Raw genomic sequence first — 13,643 nt, forward strand, 5'->3', positions numbered from 1 at the left:
GTGTGCCACTGTAATGATGAGACCACTAAAGCTTTCGAATGTACCTCCTTTTTTTTTTTTTAAGATTTATTTATTTATTTGAGAGAGCGAGAATGAGAGAGAGTACATGAGAGGGGGTTGGGTCAGAGGGAGAAGCAGGCTCCTTGCCGAGCAGGGAGCCCAATGTGGGACTCGATCCCGGAACTCCGGGATCATGACCTGAGCCGAAGGCAGTCGCTTAACCAACTGAGCCACCCAGGCGCCCTGTACCTCCTTCTCAAGTTGCTTGTGGCCGAGGGGGACTGCAACCCTCTGCACCATCTGTGCCCTTGGAAACCGGACGGAGGTTAGCGGGGGCTTTAACAGGGCGTGGTGTGTGCCAGACTCCTTATCCACGTCATCGCTTAATCCTCACGAGTCTGTTTCACAGACGTTACGACTGAGGCGCAGAGAAGGGTGGAGGGTAAGTGGGTCCCAGGTCCCATCGCTGGGCAGAGGCGAACCCCGGCCTGCCTACTCTATCTACCCTCAGAGCACAGCCCAGAGGGCCCCTCTGGCCCTTAGGAGGCTTGGAAGCTCCGTAAACACTAATGGAGTCCTTGGGGGCCCCGGGCAGGGTCCCGTGGCGGGGAGAGCAGCCAGGCGCCGCTCGCCTGGACTAAACTTCGGGGCGTGGCTTGGCCCTACACCTGGGCTCCACCCCGGGGAACGAGGAAGCCCGACGCCCGGCCGCAGCCTGCATACGGGCGCTCCCCGGCGCGAGCCCTCGGCTGGGGTCCGCCCCGGGGAACGCCGGGAAGCCGCCCCGGCCCCGCCCCGCCCCGCGCGCTCTCCTCCCCCCGCTGCGCAGCGCTCGCCTGCCCCCTGCTGCCGCGGGGTGGACCCTGCAACCTGGGCCCTCCCCGCCTCCGCACGGCGCACCCCCCACCTCCGGATTGGCGGCTCCAGAAGTCTCCGGGCCGTCCGCCTTCCGCCACCGGATTGGCTGTGCCCCGGGACTGAGGCCCCGCCCATTTCCCCGGGTCCTTTGATCACGCGCCTGCCGGCTCTTCCGGGGCCTGGGAGCCAAACGAGGGCGTTCCTGTCCGGGCTGCGGCGGCGGGAGGTAAGGCATGATCGGGTTGGATGGGCTGCAGAGCGCCGGTACGGGTCCACGTATCGGGGTGCCGGGATTCCAGGATGCCCGGGCCCTCTGCGTAGCCCCCAGACCTCCCTCCCCCGGCCTGAGCCGCTCAGCGCCGTGGGAACTACCTCCCACTCGCCGATGCTGCTCCGCATCCTAGGAGCGGCCCGACACCCGCCCCACCTCGGCAGGTCCCCTCGACCATGGGACGGTGTGCATGCGACTGGGCAAGCTCGGTGCCCCCACGGACACCGGGACAGGTAGTTCATACCTTGCCCTCCAATGGAGACCCAAGCAAAGCGGGGTCGGGGACCTTGGGGTCTGCGTACAGGAGCCCATCGACAATCTTGCATCCATCGATGGGAGCTGACCCTCTCACCTCCGCCTGTCAGCCCAGGCTAAGAGGGGAGGGACATGGGCGGAGCCCCGGGTGCGGACCAGAGGGAGGTGACATCACCTCGCAGATACAATCCCGCCCTGCCCACTTGTGTCCACCCTGGCACGAGACCAATGGGGGAGAGGCTGTCCCGGCTCTGTCTGCAGTAACACCAGAGACAAGGAGGGCATAGGGAAGGCCTATAGCCTAAAGTGTGGGGATTGGACCAGGACCGAGGCAGGCTCCTTCAGATGCTCATACCTCACCCCCTGGGCCCCACAGTGCAGGACCCTCATATTTTTGTCAGATCTCCCCCTTTTGCTCCACTGGATAGGTGCTGGCGGCCCAGTGTCCCAAGAGGTGGGAATAGGGGCTATAGGAACGTGTAGCTAAGCTTTTCCCAGTTGAGGTGTGCAAATGTTTGGCCAGCACCTGAGCCAGGCCCCACCCTGATTTGGGGATAGGAGCCGGGCAGGACTCTGGGCCTCCCCTTGGTGCCCTCTACACCCAGATTTCCCTGGAGTCACTGGAGGGTTAAACCCGGCACATTGACCCGGAGGATCCCTCGTCCCAGGGCCTGACCTAAGTTTTGATACACCACCAGCTCTTGGGGAGGGATCCAGAGCTTGGATGTCACCCTGGGTGAAATACATAACCTCCCTTTCTCCTCCCCAGGGAGCCCAGTGGAGGCGCCCTCCCGAGGCACTACTGCCCATGCTGAGCACCCAGCCCGGCGGCTGCCGATGTCATGAGTAACACTACGGTGCCCAGCGCCCCTCAGGCCAACAGCGACTCCATGGTGGGCTATGTGCTGGGGCCTTTCTTCCTCATCACCCTGGTCGGGGTGGTGGTGGCTGTGGTAAGGAGCCCCCCACGTACACACCCGCACCTCTGCTGGGGCAGAGCGGGGCTGTGGGCGGGGGGGGTGGTCCAGCCTGCACAGGTTCAGCTGTCCTGCTGTGATGGGTGAAGGGGGTAGAGGTGGGTCTCCTGTGGGCCATCCTGGGCTCAGCAGCTTCCACAGCGCCGTGTCTCTGTTACAGGTAATGTATGTCCAGAAGAAAAAGCGGTGAGTGTCCCTGTCCCCAGCGTTACTTCCCCTGCGTTCGGCTTACCTTTCTTCCCGTAGGATCAGGTGCTCTACATCCACGGCTGAAATGCCCCTCGGCTTTCCTTACACAAGCCTGAAATTCTCTACACCCCACTGTTGGGTTTTCCTGCCCAAACTGGGCTTCCCCACCGAAGAGGGGCCGCTTCTAGAAGTGGGCATGTACTGTCAGAATCCTAGTGTGCCCCCAGAGGCACCTGCCGGAAGTGCCCTGCCTTGGAGAGTAGAGACGGGGCAGTCAGGCGTTGGGAGCGGGCAGCCCCTGTGCTGAGCACCCTTCCCTGCTCCCCAGGGCCGACCGGCTCCGCCATCACCTGCTCCCCATGTACAGCTACGACCCCGCCGAGGAGCTGCACGAGGCTGAGCAGGAGCTGCTCTCTGATGTGGGCGACCCCAAGGTGAGTGCTGGGGGCGGGGAGACTCAGCAGGCACCTGCTGTCTTCTCCTCCATCCTGCCCCTGAAGCCAGAGCCCGGTTCTGCCCTCAGCCCTCCCCGTTTGGGCCAGGGCTAGTGGGGTGCCCCCCCAGGGGTTGTCACGGCCTCTGCCCTGGACCCCAGCCCCGTGGCACCATTTCCTCCCCCACAGGTGGTACATGGCTGGCAGAGTGGCTACCAGCACAAGCGGATGCCCCTGCTGGATGTCAAGACCTGACCTGCCCCCCTGCCCTGCTCTCCAGAATCATGGGGTCTTGGGAGTGCCTGGGGCCTGCAGCTTCCTTCCCCACTTGCACCCCCCCCCCCCCCCCCCCCCCCCCGGCCCCTGGCTGGGAACTGGGTCTCCTCTCCCCTCCCATCCAGCCCTGGCAGCTCACTCCCCGCCTCCCCCGCCCGCCCACAGGCCTTGTCTTTGGTGGGCCGAGCCTCCCACCGGCTCCCCGGGCTAATGAAAAGTTTTTCCTGCCCAGTTGGGTGGTTGGAGACATTTTCCTGGGCACCACCTTTCTCTTGAGCCCTCCCCAACCTGGCTTTGGATTTGTTTCCATGGTGACAGGGCCGAATGTATAGTATTCAGTATATATATTTTGTAAATAAACTGTTTTGTGGCTAGGGTGTGGTTGCTTTTTTCAAGAGAGGCTTAAGTTCCCTTCCCTGGAGCTAATGCTTTTCCTCCCCCCTCCCCCCTCCCCCAGCCTGAAGAGCTGGACAGAGCCCACAGGAGGGCCACCCCCACCAACTAGGTCCTTGGCTTCCACCCTTACCTACCCCAGGGACCCACCATAGAAGGACTCCGGTCCAGAAAAGGTATTTTTTTTATTCAAGTAACTGCAAATAGGAAACCAGATGGGGGGGCCCCAGGCTGGGACAAATAATGGCTCCCTCCTCCCCGACAGAACAGGGGGGAGAAGGTAGCCCCTACACCCTCGACGGTCAATACAGGCCCCCCCCCCCACTCTGCTGCAGCATCCTAGGGGCAGGGCCCCACCTTCCCTGGGACTGGGGTGGTCGGTAACCCAGCCTGTTCTGCCCCGGGCCCCTTCCCCTAAGAGCCTCCAGGAGGAGGGGAACGTGGGCAGAACAGGAGGCGGCAATGAGGATGAACATTTGGCGCTGGTCGCAGCAGCAATGACGGATGTCTAAGAATGGGAACATTGAACGAAAACAACGCAACTGTCCAGAGGTAGTTTGTGAACAGAGGAAAAGATGGAACCAGAACCTTGGGGGGTGGGGAGGAGCAGAAGGGTGGGAGTGGGCAAGGCTAGCTCCTTGTTATTAGTGCCCCATGTGAGGAAAGGGGAAACTGAGGCCTAGGGTGGAAGCGGATGGGGTTGGGCAGTGGCTCCAGCCCACCTGAGGAGGCTGCCGCAGGGAACCTGGGCCTCCTGGACCTCACCTGGAGAAAGGGGGACTGTGTTTCCCTCACGGCAATAGATTCCAGGGTGGGGGGGGTGGGCTGGAGCCCATTTAGAGTAGGGGGCTCAGACCCCTCCTGCCTTCCTTCCTGTGCCCAAAGGTGGCTGTCCGACCTAGAGCAAGGACCAGGCAAGGGAGGAGGGAAGGAAAGTGGGTGTGAGCCGCACCTTAGACACAGGCCGCTAGGGGGGTGGGCATCCTGGGGCCGAGCGCCGCCCCCCCATTGGCCATGCCTACTGTTGCCAGTGCTGTGGAGTGGGGCAGATCAGAATGAGACGGGGCACAGGCCCCTTTTAAGGCCAGGGGAGCCCTCCCAGTCCCCTTAGTGGGAAGCCAGAGAGAAGAATGGGGAAGCAGAAGGGACCCCCCCCAAACCAAGAGCCCAGTCAGCAACGTCCCCACCACAGAGCACGGGGACGCAGAAGGGGCAGGGTGCGGAGAGGTGCGCAGTCGGCTTTGTCTGGAAGGGCTAGTGTGCGTGTGGGTGAGGGCTCGCTGGAAACCAAAGGAAACTGCTCCCCACTCGGGCCTTGGGGCCCCGCAGCGGCTGGTGTGCTGTGTAGTGTGGTAGTGAGGGCGCAGGTGGGTGGCGGCGGTGCGTGGGCCTGGGGAAGGGGGGGGCGGGGGGAGCGGAGCGGCGCTGTCCAGTCCCAGAGGGAAACTGCTCCTCGGCGGCGAAGGAGCGGGCGGCGCGGCGCGGTCACTGCTCCTCCTCGGAGGACTCCTGCGAGATGCCCTCTTCTTCCTCCTTCTCCTGTGAGGTGGGCAGGCCAGTCAGCACGGGGGGGGGGGGCGGGGGGGGCCGACCAGGATGGCCCCCAGCACTCCCCGGGCTCCCTGGCTCTCCAGAAGGGGGATGAGTCAGGGCTGAGTGTGTGAGTGACTCAGCAACCTCCACGGCCCAGTTTCATTCATAAAAAAGGAAGAATTTAAAGGGAGGGAAAAAAACCTCACACACATGCTGCTCTAGCCCAGAGCCAGGCCCCTTCGGCCCCAGGACCTGGGGGGGCGGGGGGGGGCACGACCCGCAGAGCTCAGAACCTCACCCGATTGGGGCAAGTGAGGAAGTCACTGGCTTTCTATAGGAGGGGAAGGGAGAGGTGGCCAGGAAGAGGAAATGAACGGGAAGGGGCGGCTGCAGGGTGCATGAGCCCCCCCTGCTGGGTGCAGTGCAGGGGAACCAGGTGGCCTTGGCCCGCAGGGGCAGCAGAGGGGCTGTGGAACCAGGCCAGGGTGGAGAGGAAAGGGAAGTGTGTGCCGCCGGGGCTCACTCACTGGGCGGGAATGTCGGCACACCACACGGGCCTGCGGCCCCCGTGCCAGGCACAAACTCCAAAACAACTCGCTTCCTGTTACTCACTCCTGGGGCCCTGCCAGCACCCCCTAACCCCCCTCCTCACCCTGGTGGTGGCTCAGCTCGAGGAATGAAGGCCTCAGGGAGTTCAGGGAACAGGTTGGGGGATAGAAAAGGGCCAGGAGGAACAAGGCTGGGGTGGCCTTTAACTTCAGCGTAGGCCCTAGAAGCAGCCTCCTGACCCAGCCCACCTTCCTCAGTTACCAGCTATTTGGGGGCTCAGAAACGGAAGATGGGTCCCAGGTGAGGAGGGGCCTCTGTGTGGGATCACCTCCCAACTCCCACATAGCACTACCCACCCCACTCAGGGCTGAGCTCCTTTGCTGCCTCACCCTCCCTACCCAAGATCGTGGTGAGGACAGACCTCACCCTCTGCTCACGGAGCCTTCTTTCCTCATTTCTATTATGGGGGGGGGTGGGAATGGAGACTAGATGGCCTCCAAGTCCCCCTAGAAGCTGAGTCTGTTCTAGCTAGGAGCAGAGGAAAGAAGAGCCCCACCCTCCGCTAGGGCAGGGGTCTGGTTTGTACCTGGGACCCCTTACTTCTCATGGACACAGCCCTTTAAAAGCCCTGGGCTGGGTGCCAGGACGCTGGGCCACATGCAGATCCCTTTCCCTCTCTAGGCCTGGGGAGGGTGATGTCGTGCTATTCCTGGCTCAGGTCAGACAGAGCCATCCTTCCCTGCTGAGCGCACAGGACTCGGCATCACCCATTCTGAAACGCCCTCCCCAGCAAACCACGCCGCCGCCATCCCTTCACACCTACCAGTTTTTTGGGTCTGCCCCTTGGTTTCCTCCCTGGAGTTGTGGTAGTTTTCTAGATGGCCAGAGAAGAGATCCACTAAGTCAAAAATGTCCCCGGACAATCTTCACCCAATGACCAGTGCCCCAGTGGGGAGGGGCAGAACTACCTACCTCTGCTCAGGGAAGCCTGGGACTCTCACCCCAGCAGGCCCACCCGACTCCAGCTGGTGATGACTGGCCAGCCACACTGCACCCCCCCCAACATACACACACGCCCCCCATTCCCTCCTCCACCCATGACTCAGAGGATATGAGTCGTGTCTCAGAAAAAAATAAAATAAAAAACAAAACAACCTCTCTGAGAGGCTGCTGTCACTGGGAATCTGGCCTTCCCTGCTCATCCCCACTCCCTTGGGATCCAGGGGGACCCCAGAATGGAACATTCTCAGCTCAGGGACTGGTGGAGCAGTCCCCCTTCCCTCTTCCCAATGCACCCTTCTCTAGGCAAGGAGAGCAGCAGGACTGCTAACTTGATTTCCCCAGAAGTGAGGCTTCAGTCCTCACCCTGCCTTCCCCAATTAGCCAAGACCCACTGCCACCCATGCCAGGGAAGAGGGGGCAGGGGACAGAATCAGGACAGGCCAGTGCCCTCCCAGACCTGCCCCCAGCTGTGGCCATGGGCCGAGGGGCCGTCCCCCTCCTGTGTCCTCACCCGGGTCTTGGCAGCACCCTTGTTTTTGCTTCCCTTTGGTCGGCCCCGAGGTCTCTTAGGTGTTGGCACTTCGCTGGGTTCCTTCTGCAAAGACAGATGGGGTAATCAGGGACCCACAAATGCCACCTGTCCCACCCCTTTCAAAAGACATGGCTCTCTCCCCAACCCCGGCAAGACTGAACCAGCAAGCCAGCACCCCGACCCAGAAATCCACAGGAGCCACGGCAGGCAAGCCCTCGTGATTCAAGTTCTCACTCTGACCATCTTTTGCAAAGCCCCTCCCACGCCTCCCTGTGACAACAAGGGGACAAGAAACAAGAAAAGGGAAAGGTGGCATGGCGGCAGAAAGACACTGTTGGGCAGCTCGGCCACCGCTGGGCTCTAAGCTCTTGGGCAAGACATGGGATGCTTGGGCCTCGGTTTCCTCAACTGTAAATGGTAACAAGACTTAGCTCACAAGGTATCAGGAGACGAAATGAAGAGTGTGGAAGTGTCCAGCACTGGACCAAGACAGTTGCCTACTCCCTGTGGGGGATGCCAAAGAGGGGAAAGGATACCCCCCCACTAGAGGGAGCCTCCAGCCTCTACCTGCAAACTAGACTCCCTCCAGGCTGCCATGCCTCCCAGAGAAGAAATTATGCCTGGATGTCGGAAACCGAGATCTCTGCCGTGGTTGCCACTAAAATTTTAATAAGCCTGACAGAATAAAAAGCTGCTGCATAATGCACAGAAGCTGGGCAGTAAAGGCATGTCAGCTGTGGTTTTGGGGTGGCTGCCCAAGGGCTGTTTAGAACTATGGTCCAGTAACCCAACACCCCCTTCTCGGACACCCCTCTGTGGACCCCAGCTAACACGCACGAGGTAGAGGCCGAGAGAACCAGACTAAGAGAATGACTGCCCTCCACACACTGTGGGCTCTGGAAGAGGCAGCTGAAGCCCACCACTCAGACTCCTCATGGCTCATGTCTCCCTGAAGTCAGTACAGACCGCGCGCTCCATCCTACAGATGGGGAAGCCTGAGGCCCACCATGCCAAGAGCAAGGGTTGACCTCAATTCCTGTCCTCTTTCCCGGGAAAGGGAAGTAAGCTGGGCCTCACCAGCTGCCGAGAATCAGAATTCTCTCGATTCTGAGAGAATCAAAGATCTCCACCACGTCACAGGTGGCCCCCACAGCCTGACTGGCATGTTCCCTAGCGTGCCCCATGCCCCAGAGTGCCGGCTAACCTAACCCCATGGGACCTCAGTGGGGGATGGCACCAGGGTTCAAGGGTCACTCTCTCACCAACTTCCCCACATTTTTAAGTTCTTAGGCTTCCATTTGCTTTTACAGAGCCAGAGCGGAGCCTGGCCCAGGGCCACACGAAGTGAGGCCCCCAGACAGGTGCCGGCCCAGGAGCTTTCTGTTATGGGCCTGGGATGAGTAAGTCCAGAAACTGACAGTTAAGTATTTAGAAATGTTTATGGTTAATGGACAAAGCAGTATGTGCAATGAGTCTAAGGATTAGAAGTTGGAACTTGTATGTATATGCGACTCATCTTTACCACGTTTTTATAAAGGCACTGGTCCATGACAGCCTGGAAGTAAAGGGTGGGTAGTTACCAGGGTGTGAGCCCCGGCCGTGTGACCACAAGGTCACTTCTGGCTTGGATGGTCTGGCATGGGCTCAGGGCTTCTCAGCCCCCTGCGAGTTCTCTCCTGGGGTCTCAGGAGCTGACCAGGGTCGGCATGTGCTGGGTGTGTTTGAAGGACACACACACAGCAATGATTCTGCAGCCCTCTGCTCGTTTTCACTTGCTGAGACACCTGGCACCTCCCTAACCCAAAGGGGTAAACCGAGGCAAAGGTTCGGACACCCACCTGACTCCCTACCAGCGCCGTCCCGGGACTCACCGGAGGCTGCTTGCGCGGCCTGCCCCGCCCCCGCTTCTCAGTGCCGTCCTTTTCCTGCTTGGAGGCCAAGGGCTGGCTGGACTTCGAGCTCGACTCGCTCATCTTCCCTTCTCTCTGGAGCAGGTGGAGGAGCGATGGCTGGGATGCTGGGAAGCAGAAGTTGTTTTAAACGCAAGACCTTGCTTCGTCCACCTCCTACCCTCTTCACCATTCCCACCATCAAGGGGCACTGTGGGACCCTGCCTGCTCCTGGGGATACTTGGGATTCCTGCCCTGCTGAGAATCGGGGGATGGAGCAGGGTCTGCCTGGCCCCAGCAGGCTGCTAAAGGGTGGGGCTGGGCCGTTGGCCCTAATCAGCTTCTTATCTCCTGCTTAGAAGGGTGCTTTGTTGTCCTGCCACCCCCACGGGGCCCAGGCCCAAGACCATAGCCAGCTCAGATGTGGTTCTGTGGGTGAGGCCACCTGGACAAAGATATAGATGGGGGGGAGCACTCTCACTGCCCCAGGGCCCCTCTCTCTAGTCAGCTGCCCTTTCCCTTAAGAGAAAACCCAGCCTGAGCGGCTCACAGGCAACAAGGGAGGAAAGGTTAGCAGAGGGAATAAGCCCTGGACAGACGGCCGCCATGGGCACCAGCCCCGGGCCCACCTGGCCAACAGTGTTGCCTATCCGCCATGGCCCAAGCCTCACGCCCAAACGCTACCAGGGCCAACCCTGACACTCCACACCAATGGCCTGGCCAGGGTTGGTGCCCACCCCACCCGTTAGCTCTCCTCTCCGCTCTCTCCCTGGGGTAGAGCTTTGGGGATTCAAGGCTGGGAAGAGTTTTGGGAAGGGGGAAGATGGTTGAAATTGTAGTGAAGGGAGGAAAACAAACCCAAAGCTGAAAGGTGGGTCTCCCCTTTCCCCCACCCCACCACCTGGAGTCAAATGAGATCTTCCCCTTTAGTGCCTGCTTTCAGGAGGGACAGAATTTCTCCACTGAGATCCTTCTAATATGCTAGCTGCCCACCCCACCTAGCAGGGCTGGTCCTCAAAGTTTCTTGGTTCTTTTCTAGCATCTTCCCTCTTCTTAGAGGCTGTTTTGGGTTTAATCAGCCCCGCTAATTGAGTTTACCTAAAACCTCCCACTGAAAGAAGCACCTGGCACCCCGTATTTGGGAGCCTCTTCCAGAAGCTTAAAAGACAGTGAGGGTCTTCCCCCCGACCCGGTCCAATCCCCCTCTGTCTTCCCAGTTGCAGAGCCGCAAGACCTGAGAGACCCATGGCTCCACACGTCCCTGGGTAACCAATCCCTGGTTGCTCTTGGCAAAGGTTGCACCCAAGCGGCTTCACTTCTAAAAGACCTTCAATCTGTAAAATGGGGGTAAGGCTAAGACATCTACCTTAACCACCTTTCCACACTGATGCCAAGGATCAAACTAGTTCATAGTGAAAATATGTCCACAACAGAAGTCCTCGATCCAATCAAAATGAGAACTAGAACATTCGAAAATGACTTTCCTTTCCCCTTTTCAGATTTTCAGACAATTTCCAATTTTAACTTGGGAGGAAAAAAAAGTTTTTTTTTTGTTTTTTTTTTGCAAACTTGTGACTTTTGGAGGGCTTAAGGCCCCCAGCATCAAGCATCAAGCTTCTCCAGACGGCGAGACTTTGTCTGGTAATTATTCTATTTTATATTATTTCAGACTTGAAGACCCTTTTAAACAAGGTGGTTGGTGATTTACCCTGCTCCGTCATTAGTGGCTTGGCCTGCTCTGTAATTACAGGCAGTGATTAGAATCTTATATTACACCACAGGTTCCCGTTCAAACTAAACATCAAAATTAATCAGCCGAAATGAGTGCTGACCTCACATGAGGTCTGCTGAAGGCCCCCTCACAGAGGGGGTTCCAGTTGGGCCAAGCTAGCCCCTAATCCCAGAGAGCCTGGGCCCAGCATGCCTGGGAATCCTGGTGGGTCTCCGGGGAAGTTCTTGCATCATCTGGAGCTTCCCCCCACCTCTTACAACTGGGAACCCTTCAATTCACTCTCTGACCACCCCCCCTTCATTCAGGCCTCCAGGAACTGAGTGAAGGCCTGAGGCCCTCTATGGTGAGACCAACAAATGCTTGTCTCTTCCACCTGTTTCTGAATATCAGAGGCCTGGCTAGGCGAAGCCATGTTTAGGGCCCGACCTGAATCCTTCAGTTTGTAATAAGCCCTTCTGGGCCTCAAGCTTGTCCCCTCCGTACACTGTGCATGCAATGTGTATTCCTCAAATGCTTACGGAGTCTACGAGAACGACCCTAGGAAATCATCATGGGGCTTCCTTGTTTTCCAGAAGAAAGTAGCCCAGAGAGGCCTGATAAGTTGCTCAAGGTCACACAGCAAGTTGGCGAGCAGGATAGAGTAAATTACTGGCGACCCCTCTAGCCCGCCACTTTCCTTAACCGCCGGGAGACTGGTTAAGTGCCTGTCGCCCCCTGCTCCAGACCCGGCCCCAGGGTGACTCTGCAAGTGTCTGCGCCGGGCCGTTGCAGGGCGGCCGGCGGGACTAGGGGCGAGAGCGCGGGGGGGAGGGGCACGGGCTGCTCTTGCAGGCGCGGGAAACTGGTGCACCCCGACCGCATGCACCGCCACGCGGGTGCACCCGGCCCCACTTCCTGCCAGAGGGGGCACCCAAGCCCGCCTTGGGGCAGGAAACCTGGCGCGCGCGGGCGCGGGGTAGAGGAAGAAAGCCACCTCCCTCCGCGCCCTCCCCGCAAAATAAAGCCCCAGAAAAAAAAAAAATTGAAACGGGGAGTCAAAGGGACTAGTTCCAACAGAGCCCTGCAAAGCAGAGAAACCTGTTTGTGGGGGCGGAGGGCAGGCCCGGCCCTGGGGGCTGAAGAGGCGCAGGCCGGGCCAGAGGTGGGGTCGGGGTGAAGCCCCAAACCCAGGCCCGCGATTCGGCCTCATCTGCGTAGGGGGGACACCAGGAAAAAGGCCGAGCGGGAACAGGGCCGAATTGTGGGGTTCCTTCCCATCCCCCTCACTTCTAGAACTTCCCCAGACTGCGGGGGGCTCCGGCCCCCCACTCGCCAGCTGCGCCGCAGCCTGTTCCTCTCCCCGCCCCCCCCCCCACCCACAGCCCGGGCCCCTGCTCGGGCTCGGGCTCCGGCGGGAGCGGCGGCCGCGCGAGGTGCACCGGGCTCCGCCGGGTGCACAACTCGCGCTCGCCGCAGCCGCGCGCCCCCTCCCCCACCGCGCGCCTTTCCCGGGTCCCCGCCCCCCGCAGGGCGCCCGCGGCGCGGGGGAAGGGGTGCGGGCGCCCTCCCCGCGCCGCCGGGCCCCGCCGCCCGCCCCCGCGCCGCGCGGCCCTCCCCCGCCGGCGGCTCGCGCAGCCCCGGCCTGGGAATAAAGCCGGAGGCGCGCGCTGCAGCCCTGGGCGGCTTGCAGGAGGGGCGGCGTGCAGGCGGGGGCGCGGGCGCCCCCCCTCCGCCGCCGCCGCCGCGGGCCCCGGGGACGACTCACCGCGAGCTCGGCCGCCGGCCTGCGGTGCGCGCTCCGGGCTGCCGGGAGCGACGGTGCTGGGCGCTGAGGACCGGCCTGGCTCCGCCGCCGCCGCCGCCGCTGGTAGCAAATGCGGATCTGAAACCAGGAGAGAGAGCAGAGGCGCTCAGAGACCGCCGCCGCCGCGTGCTCGCCGCCCAGGCCCCCGCGGGGTATTTATCTGTCACATCCAGGCGGGGGGACAAAAATATTCACCCTCCCCCGAAGGATGGCGAGGGGCAGGAAGCTAGGCACGGCCCGTGCGCGGCCTCAAGAAATAAATAATTTAATTAAATGATAGATATAAAAAAAAAGAAGCCACCGGAGGGGCCGCGAACTCACGCCTTCTTGGAGCCGCGCCAGCGCCAGAAATAGCCCGGGCTCGGAGTCCCAATTAGAGGAGCGCAGCCCCGGCTCAGGGGAGCTTAAAAAGAGCGACCCAGGGGCAGGGGGGACGGGCCCGCCCGCGCCAGCCGTGTCACTGTGGGGGGCGGGGCCATGCAAATGAGCCCGGGGATTTAAAAGGGCGGCCGCCCGCCAGCCGCCGCCGCCGCGCGGGTGGGTGCTGACTACGGGGAGGGGCGTGCGGTGCCGGGCGCCTGGGGGCGGGCGCGCGGGAGGCCTGGGCTGGGAACCCGAGGCGACGGCCCACTCCCCACTGTCCCGGGCCGGGAGACATGGGAAGGTGCACAGAGGGGGAGCACCGGGGAGCTTTTCGCGGAGGGTGGGAGGGGAGGACGTCCTTACGGCCTGCAACGGGGGGGGGGGGTCCCCGGGAGAGTCACCTCTAGGGGCCTTCCGGGCGTATGGGCCTGACGCCCGCGGAGCGCGTTGGATGTGGGCGGGCGTTCGTGCCTGCGGGGTCCGCGCGGGCGGGAGGGGGTGGAGAGAAACGCGCCTGTGAGAATTCCGCGGCCTACCCGCCGCCCCCTGCGCCCAGCTACGCGGCTCATAGATTTCCCCTGGGCGGACAGGTGTCAGCATGTGCATT

General features: G+C 61.2%; 2 protein-coding genes across 5 annotated transcripts; one reads left to right on the top strand and one right to left on the bottom strand.

The window, feature by feature from the left end:
• Window positions 1-922: 922 nt before the first annotated feature.
• SMIM29 (small integral membrane protein 29) lies at window positions 923-3,829 on the top strand. Of its 3 annotated transcripts, XM_027601876.2 has the most exons (6): window positions 940-1,084; window positions 1,263-1,362; window positions 2,154-2,337; window positions 2,522-2,547; window positions 2,879-2,984; window positions 3,174-3,634. In XM_027601876.2, exons 3-6 carry the CDS (start codon window positions 2,227-2,229, stop codon window positions 3,237-3,239), a joined length of 309 nt encoding a protein of 102 aa, XP_027457677.1. In that variant the 5' UTR covers window positions 940-1,084; window positions 1,263-1,362; window positions 2,154-2,226; the 3' UTR covers window positions 3,240-3,634. The 3 variants fall into 3 exon arrangements, with proteins under 3 accessions (XP_027457678.1, XP_027457676.1, XP_027457677.1); XM_027601877.2 differs by lacking the exons at window positions 1,263-1,362; window positions 3,174-3,634 and adding an exon at window positions 3,718-3,829 and having other exon boundaries at window positions 923-1,084; XM_027601875.2 differs by lacking the exon at window positions 1,263-1,362 and having other exon boundaries at window positions 930-1,084.
• HMGA1 (high mobility group AT-hook 1) lies at window positions 3,820-13,149 on the bottom strand. 2 transcript variants are annotated; one of them, XM_027601874.2, is made up of 6 exons: window positions 12,995-13,149; window positions 12,635-12,751; window positions 9,141-9,286; window positions 7,249-7,332; window positions 6,559-6,609; window positions 3,820-5,192 (listed from the first exon to the last, which is right to left on the bottom strand). In XM_027601874.2, the coding sequence occupies exons 3-6, from the start codon at window positions 9,240-9,242 to the stop codon at window positions 5,139-5,141; spliced, it is 291 nt and encodes a 96-aa protein (XP_027457675.1). In that variant the 5' UTR covers window positions 9,243-9,286; window positions 12,635-12,751; window positions 12,995-13,149; the 3' UTR covers window positions 3,820-5,138. The 2 variants fall into 2 exon arrangements, with proteins under 2 accessions (XP_027457675.1, XP_027457674.1); XM_027601873.2 differs by having other exon boundaries at window positions 9,108-9,286.
• Window positions 13,150-13,643: the final 494 nt, after the last annotated feature.

Source organism: Zalophus californianus, chromosome 7 (genome assembly GCF_009762305.2).
Source record: "Zalophus californianus isolate mZalCal1 chromosome 7, mZalCal1.pri.v2, whole genome shotgun sequence".
Taxonomy (NCBI): Eukaryota; Metazoa; Chordata; class Mammalia; order Carnivora; family Otariidae; genus Zalophus; species Zalophus californianus.